Source organism: Belonocnema kinseyi, chromosome 1 (assembly GCF_010883055.1).
Source record: "Belonocnema kinseyi isolate 2016_QV_RU_SX_M_011 chromosome 1, B_treatae_v1, whole genome shotgun sequence".
NCBI classification, from domain to species: Eukaryota; Metazoa; Arthropoda; class Insecta; order Hymenoptera; family Cynipidae; genus Belonocnema; species Belonocnema kinseyi.
Window position 1 is genome coordinate 7,897,035 of NC_046657.1, and position 19,636 is coordinate 7,916,670.

General features: G+C 22.6%; 1 protein-coding gene across 2 annotated transcripts in view; it reads left to right on the forward strand.

Moving 5' to 3' along the window:
- Nucleotides 1–19,636, forward strand: part of LOC117168913 (tyrosine--tRNA ligase, cytoplasmic) — a 42,325-nt gene that overhangs the window by 13,622 nt on the left and 9,067 nt on the right. For both annotated transcript variants that reach the window (XM_033354876.1, XM_033354867.1), the window contains 5 exons: nucleotides 1,261–1,643; nucleotides 1,723–1,985; nucleotides 6,439–6,654; nucleotides 13,189–13,383; nucleotides 18,272–18,536. In XM_033354876.1, coding sequence (XP_033210767.1) covers nucleotides 1,267–1,643; nucleotides 1,723–1,985; nucleotides 6,439–6,654; nucleotides 13,189–13,383; nucleotides 18,272–18,536 — 1,316 coding nt within the window. In that variant the 5' untranslated portion in view covers nucleotides 1,261–1,266. The remainder of the gene's footprint in view (nucleotides 1–1,260; nucleotides 1,644–1,722; nucleotides 1,986–6,438; nucleotides 6,655–13,188; nucleotides 13,384–18,271; nucleotides 18,537–19,636) is intronic.

The window sequence follows — 19,636 nt, forward strand, 5'->3', positions numbered from 1 at the left end:
AAAATATTTTTAATTATTTCCCAAAGTTTCGATAAAGAATGTAGATTTCAAAGCCCAATTTTTCAATTAGCATGATTACAAATTTTTATAAAAAATTCGATCAAGTTTAAGAGACATTGAGAAGTTTTAAAAAGATGCAAAATTAATTTCAAAGATGAAAACATTTTTTTAAGTCAGAAAAAGTGTACATTTTTAAATATTTTGAAATGAAACTGTCGAAGCTTCTGAAAGATTTTGACAGTTTTTACAATATTAAAACTTTTTTTTAATTCCTGGAAAAATTTAAACTGATACTTTATTTAAGAAAATTAAGTTTAAGAGAAAACTGATTAAGATTTCAAAACATATTAAATTATTTTCTAAAATTTCGAGAAAGAATGTAAACGATTTTAAAGCCAAATTTTTCAATTATCATGATTACAAAGATTTTAAAAAAATTCGAGTGATATTAGAAAGCATTTAGATGTTGCAAAAAGATTTAAAATTATTTAAAGGTTGGTAAATTTTCAAAAAGGTAAGAAAAAACGTACATTTTTAAATATTTTGAAAAACAAATTTAGTCGCTTCTTAAAAATGTTGAGAGATTTCAAGATAATACAAAATTTTCTGAAAATTCTGAGAAAATTTAAACTGCCTTTTATTTTGAAAAAAACAATTTAAGAGAATATTTAAAAAAACAATAAAAAATTCCAAAAGATTTCCAAAATTGTCCAAACAGAATCTAGAAGAATTACCTTACCTTTAAAGGCAAACCTTTCTTCAGAATATTAAGAATTTTATTTTTAATTCGAATAATTTTAAAAGATATTTAGAAGTTATAAATGTTTTGTACATTATAAAATAATTTCAAATTTGATTTTTATTTGAGATTTACGAAAATTCAAAACGACATTTAAATTTTAAAGTATTGGGTACCTTTGTTCCATTTATTGTTATTGTTATTATTATTATTATTGAATATATTATTTAGATAACCGTACATTTTTAATGAACCTGAAGTTTTCAGAATTTTCATTTTAAATGGGAAAAAGAACCGAAAGCTTTATGCAATCATAAATGCGGGATTCCCGCCAACAATAGTTTCAAATTGTTTCGAGTTATTCGAGATGGTTCGAGAACTAATCGAAAATGGCGCCATGCGCTTTTTAATAATTGGATGGATAGTTAATCAAATCTGTTGTTTTTTTTTTCAATAAACTAGTATTGAAATAAAATTCTTGCTCCATGATTTAAAAAAACATATTTTTTTTTGACGAAAAGGTAATCATGACGGAATTATCGTGGGAAGATAAATACAAACTAATAACTCGAAACCTGGCCGAATGGTTGGGAGACGATAAACTGAAAACGATTCTGAAAGAGCGAAATTTAAAAGTTTACTGGGGCACAGCAACGACCGGAAAACCTCACATCGGATATTTTACACCGATGTCGAAAATTGCTGATTTTTTAAGAGCGGGAGTCGAAGTGACAATTCTTTTCGCTGATCTCCATGCCTATTTGGACAATATGAAAGCTCCCTGGGATTTATTGCAACTTCGAACTCAATATTACGAAGCAGTAATTAAATCGATGCTAAAATCCATCGACGTTCCTCTCGATAATTTGAAATTCGTCAAGGGAACCGATTACCAGTTGTCCAAGTACGGGAATTTATTTTTAATTTTAATTTTGAATTAATTAAAAATAGGAGAGTAAATAATAAAAAATATGTTTTTACAGAGAATATTCTCTGGATCTCTATCGTTTAAGTTCAGTTGTGACTGAACATGATGCAAAAAAAGCCGGTGCCGAAGTCGTGAAACAGGTGGCAAATCCACTCATTTCTGGATTATTGTATCCAAATCTCCAGGCTTTAGATGAAGAATATTTGAAGGTTGATGCACAATTCGGCGGAGTCGATCAAAGAAAAATCTTCACATTTTCAGAGAAATATTTGCCGGCTCTCGGATACGAAAAGAGAATTCATTTCATGAATCCTATGAGTAAGAAAATTAATCAGAATATTTGACACTTTTTTGTCAATGCGGACACTGTTTTACTATTATTTTAAAAAAATGGCAATAAAAACACTATTTTTTCATAATTTTTTGGGTAATGGCACTGTTTCTTTACTTTTTCTTGGAAAATGTTCTTGAAACTTCTTTTCTGAATTTTTAAACTAAAAAAGATCCATTTTCAACCAAAACTGGAGTACTTAGATTTTTGTTTACAAAATTTTTTTATTTTTATACAAAACAGTTTAATTTAATATCAAATTTTACCAAAATGGTTGAATTTTCAACAAAATAGTTAAATTTTCAATTAGAGAATTAATTTAAAAAAAAGAATTTTCACTTAAAATTGTAAATCTTAACTAAAAAAAATGAACTTTTAGGAACGTATTTTCCACCTAAAAAAACTAATTTTCATCGAAAAATGTATTATTTTATACTTTAACCGAAAAAGTTTGCATTAAAAATAAAAGAACAGATGGATTTAATTAACAAAAACTAATTTTCGAGAAAACACTTGTATCCTCTACTAAAAAAGAATAATTAAAAAAAAATACATCAATTTTCAACCAATTAGTTAAATTTTCTACCAAAAATGACGAATTTTCAACAAAATGCTTGATTTTTGAATCAAATAGCTTAATTTTCAACCAAAATATTAAGTTTTGATTTTTAAAAAATACGAATTTTTAACAAATTGCATACATTTTAAATTGAAGAATTTGAACAGTGGATGTGATGTTTTTCATAAGTATATTTGATTAATTTTTAGCATATTATTTTTCATTTTTAACATTTTTTAAATAAATAATCGAATTTTTAAACTAAAAAATATACATTTCTAACCAAAAATGTAGTTAAGTTTCCATGTAAAAGATATAATTTCCAATTAAAAAAAGAACTAATTTTCGGCAAAACGGCTTAATTTTCCAGCAAATAGTTGAATTATCATCCAATAAATTGTTGAATTTTCGGTTTCAAAATTTAATTTTTTACCCAAAAAAAATTATTACCTAAAATTGAGAATCTTCTACCAAAAAATGAACTTTCAAGAATGTATTTTCCACCTAAGAAGATAATTTTCATCGAAAAATATAATATTTTATATTTTAACAAAAAAAAAATTTCCTAAAAAATAAAAAACAGGTGGTTTTAACGAACAAAAGCAATTTTTCAAGAACATTCTTGAAACCTCAACTAAAACAGATTAATTTACAACAAACCAGTTAAATTTTCTACTGAATTGTTGAATTTTTTATTTAAAAAATCACTAATTTTTAACAACTAAATAGTTTTAACAATGATTAACATGATTACATTTTAGTATATTATTTTTCGTTTTTATTATTTTTTAACTAAAATTGTTAAATCTTTAAACTAAAAGACACATTTACAACCAAAAGTGGAGTAGGTAAATTTTCATTTAAGAAAATTATTTTTTATTAAAAAAAAACTAATTTTCTGCAAAACAGTTTGAGTTGGTAACAAAAAGTTGAATTTTCTACTAAATTGTTAAAAGTTTCATGTCAAAAAAAAAAGAATTTTCCTCAAAACAGTTGATTTAAAAAAAAAATAGATCAGATTTAATTTTAATATTTCGGAAACAAAAAAATTCAAGTTAAATTGTTCATCTTCGACCGAAAAATGAACTTTTAATCAATTGTTTCTCACCTGAGAAAATATTTTTCAACAAGAAATGTAATATTTGATATTTTAGCCAACAAAAGATTTTCATTAAAAATCAAAAATAAACATTTTGATTTAATCAACAAATAATTTTCAAGAAAATAACTTTTAACTAATCGAGATTAATTTTGAACCAGAGAAGTAACCATTTTAACTAAGAAAATTAATTATATACCACAAAAGACGAATTTTCAACAAAATACATAAATTTTTAACCTAAAAGTTGAATTTTCAGCCATAGTATTAATTTTTGACAAAAACAAAGAATTTTTAACAAATTACATCATTTTTCAACTAAATAGTTCGAATAGTCGTTTGAATTTTCATTTAAAAGAATTAATTTTAAATAAAAAAAAAATTTCTGCAAAGTAGTTTAATTTTGTACCAAATAGTAGAATTTCTAAGACAAAAATATCAATTTTTTACAAAATAGTTGAATTTATAACAAAAGAGTTCAATTTTTTTATTTAAAAATTAAACTTTTTAACTAAAATTGTGAATGTTCAGCAAAAAAAAGGAACATTTAAGAAAGTATTTTCCACCCAAAAAAATCATTTTTAACCAAAATTGTAATAATTGATTTTTCAGCACAAAAAAAATTATTTTCATTCAAAATAAAATACAGTTAGATTTAAACAACAAAAGTGAATTTTCAAGAAAACACTTGAATCCTCAACTAAACAGATTAATTTTTAACCAAACAGTTTCTTTTTTAATAAAAAAATGACATTCTACCAAAAAATACGAATTTTCTGCCCAAATAAATTGAGTTTAAAAACCAAAAAGATGAATTATCAACAAGTTTGTTGAATTTAAAATAAAAGAGAATTTTTTCGTTAAGACAGAAAAGAAACTTTTAATCATTGTTGAATTTCTAAGCCAAAAAGACACATTTATCACAAAACAATTGAATTCTCAACAAAATATTTAAATTTTCAAATAAATAATTTAATGGTGTAATAATAATAATTTTGTTTAAAAAAAAACGAATTCTTTAACTAAAATTGTAAATGTTCAATAGAGAAAATAAACATTCAACAAAGTATTTTCCATTTAAAAAGATAATTTTTAACGAAAAATGCAATTGTAATGAAAATGTAATGTAATTTCAACAACAAAAGTTAATTTTCAAGAAAACGCTTGAATCCTCAATTAAAAGGATTAATTTTCAACCAAATAGTTGCATTTTTAAACAAAAAATTGTAATTACACAAAAACATTTTTTAACAAGGCAATTGCATTTTTTACTAAAAAAGTGAAATTTCTACCTAAATTAATTAATTTTAAAACCCAAAAAGATGAATTATCAACAAATTAGTTGAATTTTCAAACAAAAAAGAATTTTTTGGTCAAGAAAGAAAAAACTTTGAATCAAATTATTGAATTTCTTAACCAAAAAGACACACTTTTCACAAAAAAAAGTTGAATTTTCATGAAAATCGTTAAATTTTCAATTAAAAAATTTAATTTGGTTTAAAAAGACGAATTCTTGAACTGAAATTTTGAATATTCAACCAAAGAAATTAACATTTAACAAAGTATTTTCTACACAAAAAGACCATTTTTAAAGACAAATGTAATAGTTGATTTTACAGCTAAAAAAATGCCTTTTATTAAAAATTTAATGCAGTTGCAATTATCCAACAAAGGCGAGTTATCAAGAAAAAATTTGAACCCTCAACTAATCCGATTTATTTTTTATAAAAAAATTAAAATTCTACCAAAAAGTAAGAATTTTCACAAAAAAGATTAATTTCTAACGAGACAGTTGTGTTTTTTACTAAAAAAAGTGAAACTTCTACAGACAGAAATTAATTTTTAAACCAAAAAGATGAGTTATCAAGAAAATAGTTGAATTTTCAATTAAAAAATTTAATTTTGTTAAAAAAACGACGACTTTTTTAACTAAAATTATGAATGTTTAACCAAAAAAAATTAAAATTTAACAAAATATTTTACACCCAAAAAGACCATTTTTAACGAAAAATATAATAGTTGATTTTTCAACCAAAAAAATGCTTTTTATTAAAAATAAAATACAGTTGCAATTAACCAACAAAGGCTAATCATCAAGAAAAAGCTTGAATCTTCAACTAATCCGATTTATTTTTAAACCAAAAGTTGCATTTTAATTTTTTTTTAAATTGATATTTTACCAAAAAATACGAATTTTCTACAAAAAGTTTAATTTTTAACGAGACAGTTGCATTTTTTAATAAAGCAAAGTGAAATTTGTACAGACAGAAATTAATTTTTGAACCAAAAAGATGAATAATCAAGAAAAAAACTTGCAATCAATTTGTTAAATTTTTATCCCAAGAAGACGAATTTTCATCAAAACAATTCTGTTTTCAACCTAGAAGTATGACTTAAAAAAATTATTGAATTTGCAACAATATAATTCAAATTTGAACTAAAATTAAAAAACAAAAATATATTCGTAATCAACAATTTAATATTTATTGAATTCTATTAATTTCGAATTCAATTAGAACAACGAGAAAAAGCGGAGGAAACTTGAAGGAGCCGTTAAATAAATAGGAATTATAATAATTTATAGACTAAATAATAAAATTTTAAATAAAAAATTAAGGTTATTTTTAATACTTTTAAAATATGAGATTAGAAAACTAGAACTTTTGTTTATAGAACTAATTTAATTTTTCATTCCACGCTTTTTTATTTATTTAAACTTTTAAATTCGAACTGCATTGTAAATTTAAATAAATTAAATTAAATAAAAATGTTTTTTTTTCAGTTCCAGGATTGGCCGGAGCGAAAATGTCTTCATCAGAAGACGATTCCAAAATCGATCTTCTCGATAACGCGGCGTCAGTGAAAAAGAAGTTGAAAAAAGCTTTCTGCGAACCAGGAAATGTCACTGACAATGGACTTTTGGCCTTCTCGAAACACGTTTTATTTCCCTTGATGAAGGAAGGAGAATCGTACTTAGTTCCAAGAACTGCTGAATTCGGTATTTATCAAAAATTAAATAAAAAATAACACATAAGACGGAAAAAAAATCATAATTTCCAAAAAATTGCATTTTTAACCAAAAGAGATCCATTTTCGACCAATTACGAAGAATTCTCAAAGAAAAATGTCATGCTTAATGGATATTTCAACCATTTTTTTTTATTTTAAATTTTTAAAAAAGTTAAATTCATCCCAAAAAAGACAAATTTCCAACAAAAAAATGGAATCCTCAACAAACAAATCAATGTTTAATAGATGCATTTTGAAGCAAAAAAAAAAGAGTAAATTTTTTCCAAAACAGGTTCATTTTCTAGAAAAAAATTCAATTTTTCAACCATTTGCTTTTTAAAAAAATAAATAAATAAATTTGCAACAAAATAGTGGAATTTTTCTGTCCAGAAATAAAAGAAATTTACACTAATTATCATTTGAGGGGATAAATAATTTTAAATACAAATTTTAAAAATTCGGTAGTAATTTGGTAGAAAACAGAACTTTTTTATTTAAAATTTATTTATTTTGTTGATAATTCGTCTTTTCGGGTTTTTATTCAATTTATCTGGTAAAAAATTCGCTTTTTTTTGAAAATTTAAGTATTAACTTTCTTTTTTTTTTTATTAAATTCAACTATTTTGATAGAAAGTGCAACCCCTCGGTAAAAAATGAAACTGATTATTCCAAAAATTAATTACTTGGTAGAAAATTCACTTTTTTTGCTAAAAATTCGTGTATTTTATTAAAAATTCGTCTTTTTTATCAGAAAATTATTCTTTTATGAAAAATTATCACTCTGGTTGATACAATTATTTTGTTAAAAAATCGCATTTTTTAGTTGAATTCAACCAGTTGAAAATTAGTTTTTGTTTTTGTAGAAAATTAATTGTTTAAACTTTGTCATATTTTTTGGTCGAAAATTTAACTCTTTTGTTAAAAATTCGACGATTTTGGTGAAAATTTAATTTTTTTGTTCAAAGTTTCACCATTTTCTAAAGCCTTCTTTGTTGTCGAAAATTTGAATAATCCCAAAATTTGTATTTTAGTTTATAGATGATTCCTTATATGAAATTTGTGATATTTTAAGTAGTTGGAAGAATTTTCCTTTTGGAAATTTGTAAAATTCTACTCAAAAAGAATATATAAATAAATTACAAAATTCTAGTAATTTAGAAGTTTTAAAAAGAATAAAAATTAATTTAAAAGTTGAAAACATTTCAAAACAGTTTTTAAAAATAAATATATAAATTTAAAACATAAATTAACTAAAGGTTTTTAAATAATTTAAAAATTTCTTCAAATTTATGGATATATTTTAACTAATTTTATTATTTTAAAAAATTATTTAAAAGATTTTCAAAATTTTCATAACAAAATCTAAAAAATATGGTGGGCATTTTTTTAATTTTTCAGAATTTTAAGTAAAATTTTGGATAAAATCCAATAATTTAAAAAGATATTTAAAGGATTTAAAAGTTTTGGAAACGATTAAAAAACAATCATTTCAAAAAAGTTTGAAAGGCTTCAAGAAAATAAAATACTTTTCTTGAGATTCCTGGTAAAATATTTGATCACATATTAGATTAAAATATTTATTTTTAAGGAAAATTTAAAAAGATATCAAATTTTTTTTTAAATTTCTAAAAATATCACAAATATTTGGAAAATTTAAGGCTGATTTTTTAATTTTTGAAGGATTCTTCGAAATTTTAAGAATAGTTCGAGTCAATTTAAAAGATATTCTTCTCCTGAAAAATAAAAAATTAAATATTTTCGACAGATCTGAAATCTTTGAAATTTTTACGATTTTTCTCAAGAATTCTAGAAAAATTGTAATTATGTAACCTTAAAAAAACATAAACAAAGAACCTTAAAAATAGTTATTCCAAATTTTTATTTTGTACAACAATTTTTTTTCCTGTAAATTATAAGTTAGGTGAAAATCTTTTTTCTGTCATGACTACATAATCTTTTTTAATTAAAAATTGAACTATTTGGTTTGAAAATTAATCTATTTTTGTTTGAAATTGCACTATTTTGTTGAAGTTGGAACTTTTTCGGTTAAAAATGCAATTGGTTGGAAATTTTTTTTTATGATTAAAGATTCATCACGTCAGATGAAAATTCATTTCTTCGTTTGACAATGTAACTATTTCGTAGAAAATCCATACTTTTTAGTAGAAAATAAATCTTCTTGGTACAGAATTAATTTATTTCAAGAAAATTCATATTTTCATTGACAAATTTGAAAATATTTCAATTTTTTTAAACAAAATGTTGATTTTTGAAGACATTAAAATATAACTTTAAAGCTTTTTTAAAAGGAACTTTGAAATGTTTTAGGAAAATAAAATTGTTTCTTAAAATTCCAGATAAGATTTATAAAATTTAGGCAAATTTTAAAAACATTTTAAAAATTTTCAACAAATTTTAAAAGATTATTATATATTTTTAGTGCTATATAAATCAATTTTTCTTAAGATTCTTGAGAAAATTGAGACATGTTGAAAAAGTATCATTGTTTATTCTACAGGATTTATCAAATTTTAAGAAAAATTTCCGGACGCGTTTTTGACAATTTTGTAAATTTGTTCTGATGTTCCAAAATCTTTTTAACAATTCTCTTAAAATTATTTATTAAAAATAAAAAAATCACTTTAAGTATTTCGAGGAATCTTAGGAATTTTTTTTATTATCTTGTAACGTTTCAAAATCTTTACAAAATTCCAACATTTTATTTGGAAATCTTCTACAATCTACAATTTATTTTAATTTTTTAGAAATCTTTTCGTATTTTCAATTGTTTTTAAAAATTGTCACCAACTTTAAAATATTTTTTCAAATGATTCGAATTTTTCCTAGAATGAAGAAAAAATGTGACAAAATTAAAAAAATTGCCTTACAATCTTCGTGATTATTTTTTGGCAATTTTGGAAATCTTCTGGAATTTTTTAAAACCTTTCGAAGTATTCTCTTGAAATAAATTTAAATTAAATATTATTTTGTTCGAAATCTTTAAAAATTTACGTTTTGTTTTAAATTTGTTGAAATTTAAAAAATTTTTTAATCTTACAAAATTGAAAAATTTGCCTAAATTTTAGAAGATCATTTGAAAGGTTTTAAAATATTTTATTAAAATTAATGATTCAAAATAAAATTTCAATTTAAATCTTCTCTGGATTCTTAAGAAACTATTTTATTATCTGAAAATATTTCAAAATTCTTTTGAAAAAAGCTTCAAAGTTTTATTTTAATTTCTTCAAAAATCTACATTTTGTTTTAAAAAATTTGAAATTTTTTAAAATTTTAATTGAAAATATGAATTTTCTACGAAATAGATGAATTTTGGACCAAAAATTTCACCCAAATTATAATTAAAAAAAAAATTTTAGTACAAAATAAAAATTTGGAATAACTATTTTTATGATTGTTCGTTTATTTTTTTAAGGTTACATAATTATAATTTTCCTAGAATTCTTGAGAAAATCCGAAAAAATTTCAAAGATTTCAGATCTGTCAAAAATATATAATTCTTTAGTTTTCAGGATTTTGAAAAATCATAGAAAAAAATCAAGTTAGTTTAAATGATATTCAAAAGTTTGGTAGAATTTTTTTTAAACTGACTCGAACTATTCTTAAAATTTTGAAGAATCCTTCAAAAATTAAAAAATTAGCCTTAAATTTTCCAAATATTTTTGACATTTCTAGAGTTTTTTTAAAATGTTTTGATACGTTTTTAAATTTTCCTTAAAAATGAATATTTTAAAATAATATGTAATTAAATATTTTACCAGGAATCTAAGTCTTTCAAAAATTTTAAAAATATCTCCATGTCTTTTAAATTTTATTATGACAATTTTTAAAATCTTTTAAATAATTTTTTCAAATTAATTTTTAAAAATATAAAATTAATGCATTTTTTTATTATTGTTAAACCTTTAGAAAATCCTTAAGAAGGTTCAAAATTTGTATTTTCAAATATTCAAAAAAGTACATTTTTAAAAACTGTTTTGAAATGTTTTAAACTTTTAAATTAATTTTTAATCCTTTTATAACTTCTAAATTACTTATGTTTTATATTAAACCTTATAATTTATTTATATATTCTTTTTGAGTAGAATTTCACAAATTTCCAAAAGGAAAATTTTTCCAACTACTTAAAATATCACAAATTTCCTATAAGGAATCATCTATAAAATAAAATTCAAATTTTGGGATTATTAAAATTTTCGACCACAAAGAAGACTTTAAAAAATGGTGAAATTTTCAACAACAAAATTTAATTTTTACCAAAATAATCGAATTTTTAACCAAATATAGCTCAGCTCTCAAACGAAAAATATTTTTTATCATGGAAAAATTCAATATTTCGTATTTCATGTATGGATGTATGAGTTTTCAATCCAAAAGGACGAATTTTTAACAAAAGAGTTAAATTTTCGACCAGAAAAATGGAAAAGTTTAAACAAATAATTTTCTACAATAACAAAAACTAATTTTTAACTGGTTGAATTCCACTAAAAACGCGATTTTTTAACAAAATAATTGTATCAACCAGAGTGATGATTTTTCATAAAAGAATAATTTTCTGATAAAAAAGACGAATTTGTAATAAAATACACGAATTTTCAGCAAAAAAAAGTGAAATTTCTACGAAGTAGTTAATTTTTGGAATAATCAGTTTAATTTTTCACCAAAATTCACTTTCTACCAAACTAGTTGAATTTAATAACAAAATGTAAAAAAAGAAATTTAATAGTTACATTCTCAACAAAAAAGCGAATTATCAAGAAAATACATGAATTTTCTGTAAAACAATTCTATTTTTCTACCAAATGAGATATATTTTCAAAACAAAAAAATAACAGTTTAAAAAATTAGTTTTCAACCAAAAAAAAAAAATAAATAAATTTCTTCCAGTTTGAATTGAATGAAAAAGATGAATTTTTAAAAAAGGAAATTAATTGTCTATAAAAAAGACGAATTCTCAACAAAATTTGTGAATTTTACACGTAAAAGGTTTAATTTTCCACTCGACACAATGAATTTGCTACAAAATTTTGTTTTCCACCAAATAATTAATTTTGTTAATAAATGTTTTAATTTTTCACAAAATAGTTCGATTTTTAAGTAAAAAAGTTCAATTTTTAACTTTAGAAAAAGTAACTTATTAAAAAAAATGGAAGTTACGTTTTTAGTTTAAATAATAAATTTACAACAACAAAATAAAATTTATTCCAGTCAAATAAAAACAAAGAAGTCGCCAAAAAGATGAATTTTCAAAAAAGGAAATTAATTTTCTACTAAAAAGACGAATTTTCTTTAAATTCATGAATTTTACACACAAAAATTAGTAGATTTTTTAAATAAATAGATTAATTTTTAACAAAATAGTTGACTTATTGAGTAAAAAAGATCAGTTTTCAACTAAGAAAGATAATTTATAAGCCAAAAATGGATTAGTTAAATTTGCAGATTAAAAAATGAATTGTCAACAAGAAATACATTTTCTTTCATTTCAATTGAAGCAAAAAAGACGAGTTTTTGCCAAAAAAAAAGTTGAATGAACAGCCAAAAAGAGAAATTTTCAAAAAAGGAAATTAATTTTCTATTAAAAAGACTTTTTTCCACTCGGCACTATGAATTTTCTACAAAAAAGTTTAATTTTTAAGTAAAAAATATCAATTTTGAACTTTAACTGAGTTTAGAAAAAATCGTTGAATTCATCGCCAAAAAGATGAATTTTTCAAAATGGAGATTTATTTTCTACGAAAAAGTCGATTTTTCCTCAAAATTCATGCATTTTACACACACACAAAAAATCAATTTTCCACCCAGCACTACCAATTTTCAACTAAAAAAGATAATTTATCAGCCAAAAATGAAGTAGTTAAAGTTTTAGATTAAAAAATTAATTGTCAACAAAAAATGCATTTTCTTTCATTTCAATTGAAGCAAAAAAGACGAGTTTTTGCCAAAAAAAAAGTTGAATGAACAGCCAAAACGAGAAATTTTCAAAAAAGGAAATTAATTTTCTATTAAAAAGACTTTTTTCCACTCGGCACTATGAATTTTCTACAAAAAAGTTTAATTTTTGAGTAAAAAATATCAATTTTGAACTTTAACTGAGTTTAGAAAAAATCGTTGCATTCATCGCCAAAAAGATGAATTTTTCAAAATGGAGATTTATTTTCTACGAAAAAGTCGATTTTTCCTCAAAATTCATGCATTTTACACACACACAAAAAATCAATTTTCCACCCAGCACTACCAATTTTCAACTAAAAAAGATAATTTATCAGCCAAAAATGAAGTAGTTAAAGTTTTAGATTAAAAAATTAATTGTCAACAAAAAATGCATTTTCTTTCATTTTAATTGAAGCAAAAAAGACGAGTTTTTGCCCAAAAAAAAGTTGAATGAACAGCCAAAAAAGAGGAATTTTCAAAAAAGAAGATTAATTTTCATTAAAAAAAAAACAACAACGAATTTTCCTCGATTAAAATGAGTGCCTTGAATGAAACATATTTTCTTTTTCAGGCGGAGATATAAGTTTTGAAACTTTCGAGGAACTTGAAGCTTCCTTTAAGAAAGAAGTAATTCACCCGGGAGATCTGAAGGCCGCGGTGGAAATTTACATCAATAAACTTCTTGATCCGATCAGGAAGGAATTCAATGAGGATCCGAAATTAAAAGCTCTGAGCGCCAAGGCTTATGCTGCTCCTCAAAAACCAAGTAATTCTTTTCTTTATTTTCATTTCGTATTCTGGAAAATCAGTGTTTGGACTCAAGCCACTATTTTTTTTATCCATTATATCAATAATTTTAAAGGATTTCAAAGCAATTTAATTATTTTGGGATATAGAATTTTGGAAGATATAAAACAATTTTACAGGATCTATAAAATTTTAAGATATTTTAAAAGATTTTTTTTTAATCACTTTCAATTCTTATTAATTTATCCTGAATTCTTTTTAAAAAATGTAATTAAAGAATATTTTTTAAACTTTTTATTTGATTGATTCTGAGGATTAATGAAATAAAGTAATCAAAGAATTTAAAATATTTTAAGGTATTTTTTTTAAATACCTTGGCGTTTTCAATAACCTTGTAATTTTTTTTTTAATTTGAAAAGATTTTAAAGGATTTGAAATATTTTAGGCTATTTTAAAAGATAGCAAAAGATTTGTAATTTATTTCAGTCCTTCAATAGGATTTCAAAGTACTTCAATAGGTTTCAAGAGATTTTCAAATTTTTTTTTTCAATTAATTTGGAATTCGCCCTAAATTCGTATTAATTTATTCTTAATTATTTTGAATTCTTTCAAATTTACGCAAATTGACCTAATTCAAGGGATTTTTAGAAAGTTTTTGTTTAATGCATTTTGAAGACTTCATCAAATTCTTTTCAATGAAATTTTAATTTTTATAAACTTATTTTTAAATTATTTCCAATTCACTTGATATCTTTTTAAATTTATGTTTAATTTATTCCATTGAATTCTTCTCGTTTCCTTTAAATTCACTCAAAATTTAATCAAATAAATGGATTTTTTCGATTTTTAAAAATTTGTCCAATTCATTTGAATTCTTTTGAATTCATGTTGAATTATTTTTTTGTTGGAAATTTGTTCAGTTTCAAAGATTTGAAGAGATTAAAAAATTTTTTAATTCTTTGGAATTTTCTTTATTCTTTTTTTAATTTACTTAAATTCTTCTCAATTAACTCGATTCGACTTATTTTTTTTCATATTTTTGGATTTTTTAGAATTTAATTGATTCTTTTTTAATTCAGTTTTATTGTTAATTGATTTGATCGAATTCTTCTCTATTTCCTTAAATTCGTCGAAATTATCTCAAAATTTAATTAAATAAATGGATTTTTTCCGTTTAAAATTTTTTTTCAATTCAATTTAATTCTTTTAAATTTAACTTCAATTGTTTTGTAGTCATTGGTCACTTTAGAAATTTGTCGAGTTTCAAAGAATTGAAAAGATTTGAAATTATTTATTTTTGGAATTCACCCTGAATTATTTTTAATTCTTTGAAATTTTCTTTATTGTTTTTTTATTGTACTTGAATTCCCCTCAATTAACTGAATTCCACTTAATTTTTTTCATAGAAATTAGCAGAGCTTCAAATATTTGAAGAGATTCAAGATTATTTTTTTGGAATTCACCCTGAATTTTTTTAATTCTTTGGAATTTTGTTTATTCTTTTTTCAATTTACTTAAATTCTTCTCGATTAACTCGATTCGACTTATATTTGTCATATTTTTGGATTTTTTAGAATTTAATTGATTCTTTTTTAATTCAGTTTTATTGTTAATTGATTTGATCGAATTCTTCTCTATTTCCTTAAATTCGTCGAAATTATCTCAAAACTTAATTAAATAAATGGATTTTGTTCCGTTTAAAATTTTTTTTCAATTCAATTTAATTCTTTTAAATTTAACTTCAATTGTTTTCTTGTCATTGATCACTTTAGAAATGTGTCGATTTTCAAAGATTTTAACAGATTTGAAATTATTTATTTTTGAAATTCACCCTGCATTATTTTTAATTCTTTGGAATTTTCTTTATTCTTTTTTTTAATTCACTTGAATTTCTCTAAATTAACTCAATTCTACTTAGTTTTTGTTTTATATTTTTGGATTGTTTAGAATTTAATTGTTTTTTAAATTAAGTTTTATTTTTAATTGATTTCATTGAATTTTTTTCCGTTTTCCTTAAATTCGTCTAAATTCTCTCAAATTTTTTGAAATAAATGGGTTTTTTTCTCGATTTTAAACAAATTTGCAATTGATTTAAATTTTTGAATTCTTTATGGTCGCTAGTCACTTTTTTTATTAGAAATTTGTCGAATTTCAAAGATTTGAAGAAATTTAAAATGATTTATTTTTGGAATTCACCCTGAATTATTTATTTTAAATTCTTGGGAATTTTCTTTATTCTTTCTTAATTTACTTTAATTCCTCTCAATTAACTCAATTCGACTTCGACTTTTCGACTTCGAATTCGACTTTTTTAATTCTTTTTAGTCACTGGTCACTGTTCTGTTTAGAAATAAGTAGAGTTTCAAAGATTTGAAGAGATTTAAAATTATTTATTTTTGGAATTCATTCTGAATTATTTTTAATTCTTCGGAATTTTCTTTATTCTTTTTTTTATTTAAAAAAATTTTTTAATTGATTTAAATTTTGAAATTCTTTATGGTCGATAGTCACTTTTTTGGTTAGAAATTATTATTGTTTCAAAGATTTGAAAAGATTTAAAATTATTTTTTTGGAATGCACCCTGAACTATTTTTAATTCTTTGAAATTTTCTTTATTCTTTTTTTAATTTACTTGAATTCCTCTCAATTAATCTAATTCGACCTAATTTTTCCATATTTCTGGATTGTTTTGAATTAGCTTGATCGTTTTTTAAATTCAGTTTGATTTTTAATAAATTTCATCGAATTCTTCGCGTTTTCCTTACATTTCTTTAAATTCTCTTAAATTTTTGGAAATAAATGGGTTTTTCCGATTTTTTAAAATTTTAGAGTTGATTTAAATTTTTAAAATCTTTTGTAGTCACTTGTCACTTTTTTAGTTAAAAATTAGTAGGATTTTAAAAATTTAAAATAATTTTTGGGATTTTACTCCGAATTCTCCAGCATTTTTCGTTCAAAATTCATGTTTTTTACTTGAATAAAAATGTAATTACTTGGTTGAAAGTTCAACTCTTTTGTTAAAAATTATTATTTTTTTATTCAAAATTTATCATTTTAATGGAAAATTCATCCCTTTTGTTGAAAATGAGCTATTTTGTTAAAAATTCATTCTTTCTTTACCAAAAAATTATGTTTTTTACTGATAATTTAACTTTTCCAGTTGAAACTTTTAACTACGTTGTAAGCATTTTTTTATTTAATTTTTTTGAAACTGAAAATTTAAGTATTCTTAGTTTGAAATTATTCCTTTTGTTTTAAAATTCATCTGTTCCAGTTGAAGATATGTCATTTTAGTTGAAAATTCATCACTTTGTTTGAAAATGTAAAGATTTTATGAAAAATCAGTTCTTTTTTATTGATAAATAATTTTATTTGTGAAATCATTCAAGACATTTTGAAATATTTGTGAAAGCTTTCGAAATCTACTGAATTCTGTGTGAAATATTTGTGAATTTTTTTAAATCTTTTAAAATATTCCGAACTCTTCTTAAATCTTTCTGAAGTTTTTTGAAATCATTTTTAAATTTTTGTAAAATCTTTGCAGACGTTTTGCAATTTTTCTGGAATCCTTTAAACTTTTGAAGTCTTTTAAAAATATGTTTGAATTCTTTAAAATCGATTTGAAATGTTTAACAAACCTTTTGAAATCTGCGTGAAGTCTCTCATATCACTCTAAAATATTTGAAATATTTGTCAAATCATTGAAAATGTTTGCGAAATTTTTTGGAATTTTTGTGAAGTCTTCCGAAGTCTCCTTAAATATTTGTGAATTCCTTGAAAAATCTTTTAGAATAATTGAAACCTAGGTGAACTCCTTAAAAATCATTGAAATTTTTGTTCAATTTTTTGGAATCTTTTTGAAATCCTTCGGAATTTTCTGAAATCTTTGTGAATTTTATGAAAACTTTTGGAATATTTGAAATCTTTCAAATCTTTTTGAATTCTTTGTGAAATATTCCATATGATTTTTTAAATCTTCTGAAATCTTTGTGAAATATTTCGAAATCTTCTGAAATCTTTTTGGAATGTTTCGGAATTCTTTGAAATTTATGTGAAATATTTCAATCATTTTGTAATATTTGTGAATTCTTTGAAATCTGTTGAAATATTTGAAATCTTTGCGAACTCTTTTAAGTCATTTTTAAATTATTTGTAAAATTTTTCGAAATCTTTTGAAATTTTGTTGAAATCTTTGAAATTTATGTGAAATCTTTCTGAATTCTATGAAATCTATGTGAAATCTTAAAAAAATCTTTGAAATCTTTGTTAATTCGTTTAAATTTTTGTGCAATTTTTTAGGAATCTTCGTGAAATATTTCGAAATTTCCTGAAATATTTGGAATAATTGCAAAATCTTTCAAGTTATTTTGAAATCGTTTTTTAAATCTTTCTGAAATCTTTGAAATCCACGTGAAACTTAAAACAGAATTCGAAATCTTCATGAAATCTTTCATGTCATTATAAATCTTTGAATTCTTTGTTAAATCATTCAAAATTTTGTGCAATATTTTGGAATATTTGAAATGTATATGAAATCTTTAAAAACACTTTGAAATCTTTGAATTCCTTGTGAAATATTTCAAATCGTTTTGAAATCTTTGTAAACTCTTTCGAAATCTTTTGAAATTATTGTGAATTCTTTGAAATCTTTAGGAATTTTTGAAAATTTTCATTTCATCTTATTTTAAAACCTTTTTTAAAGCATAGCAATTTTTTGCAATGTTTGTGTATCTTTTTTAAAATTTTTCGGAATCTTCTGAAATCTTTGCGAAATCTTTCAAATCTTTTGGAAATTTACTCGAAATTTTCTGAACTTGTTGTGAAATCTTTGTGACTTTTTTGAAATCTTTGAAATCCTTGTGAAATCTTTGAAATCTTTTCAAATTTTATATTTTATTTATTTTCAGAGCCAGTGGATGAAATTGTTCCATCAAGACTGGACATCCGAGTCGGAAAAATCACGAATGTCGAAAAGCATCCGGAAGCAGACTCGTTGTACGTGGAAAAAATTGATGTGGGAGATCCAACTGGCGACAGAACAATTGTCAGTGGTCTTGTGAATTTCATACCGATCGAGGAAATGAAGGACCGAATGGTTGTAATTTTAGCCAATTTGAAACCGGCGAAACTTCGTGGGATTGAATCTCATGGCATGGTTCTATGCGCCTCTGTGTAAGAAAAAATCAAAATATATTTCACACAATCTTTAAATTTTACCAATTAAACAGGCCTCACAATCTTTATGGGACAAAATATGCGGATAAAGTCATAAAACTTCAAAACAATTAAAGTTAAATTAAAAAAATATTAAATAAATGGAAAAAAATTTCAAGGAATTTAAGTGAAACGAGTAGAATTCGATGAAATTAATCAAAATGGAAGGTGAGGTTAAAAGAATTCCGGATTAATTAAGTACAAACTTTTACAATTTTTTTAAATTTTATTGAATTACCTAGAATTGAATAAATTTAAAAGAATTCAAGTGAATTAAAAAATTGAAGATAATTTCAAAGAATTAAAAAGAATTTAGAGTAAATTACTAGGAATTCAGGGTAAATTCCAAAAAATTATTTAAAATCTTTGAAACTCTACTATTTTCTAACCAAATAGTTTTCAGAAAATTTGAGAAAATTTAGAGGAATTTCAGGAAAACGAGAAAAATTGGACGCAATTAATTCAAAATCAAACGAAATTTAAAAAACAATCGAGTGAATACAAAACAATCCAAAAATATTTTTTAAATTCATTAGATTGAGTAATTTTGAAACAAGTTTCGAAAAACTAAAAAGGGAATTTTAAAGAATTTGATGAAATTTCGACGAATTTAAGTTGAATTTATAGGATTTCAAGATAAATTAAAGAAAAACTGTTTAAACATCAACTGAATTGAGTAAAATTGAGTAAATTTAGAAGAACTGAAGTGAATTAAAAAAATTAAAGACAATTTCAAAGAATTTAGAAGAATTCAGTATAAATTAACAGAAATTCAGGGTAAATTCCAGAAAATAATTTTAAATCTCTTCAAATCTTTGAAACTCTACTAATTTCTAACCAAAAGATTTGAGAGAATTTCGAGGAATTTAAGGGGAACGAGAAGAATTCGATGAAATTAATCAGATTACAAGGTGAGGTTAAAAGAATTCCGGATTAATTAAGTAAAAGCTTTTAGATTTTTTTTAATTTATATAATTACCCAGAATTGAATAAATTTAAAAGAATTCAAGTGAATTAAAAAATTCAAGAGAATTCCAAAGAATTAAAAAGAATTTAGA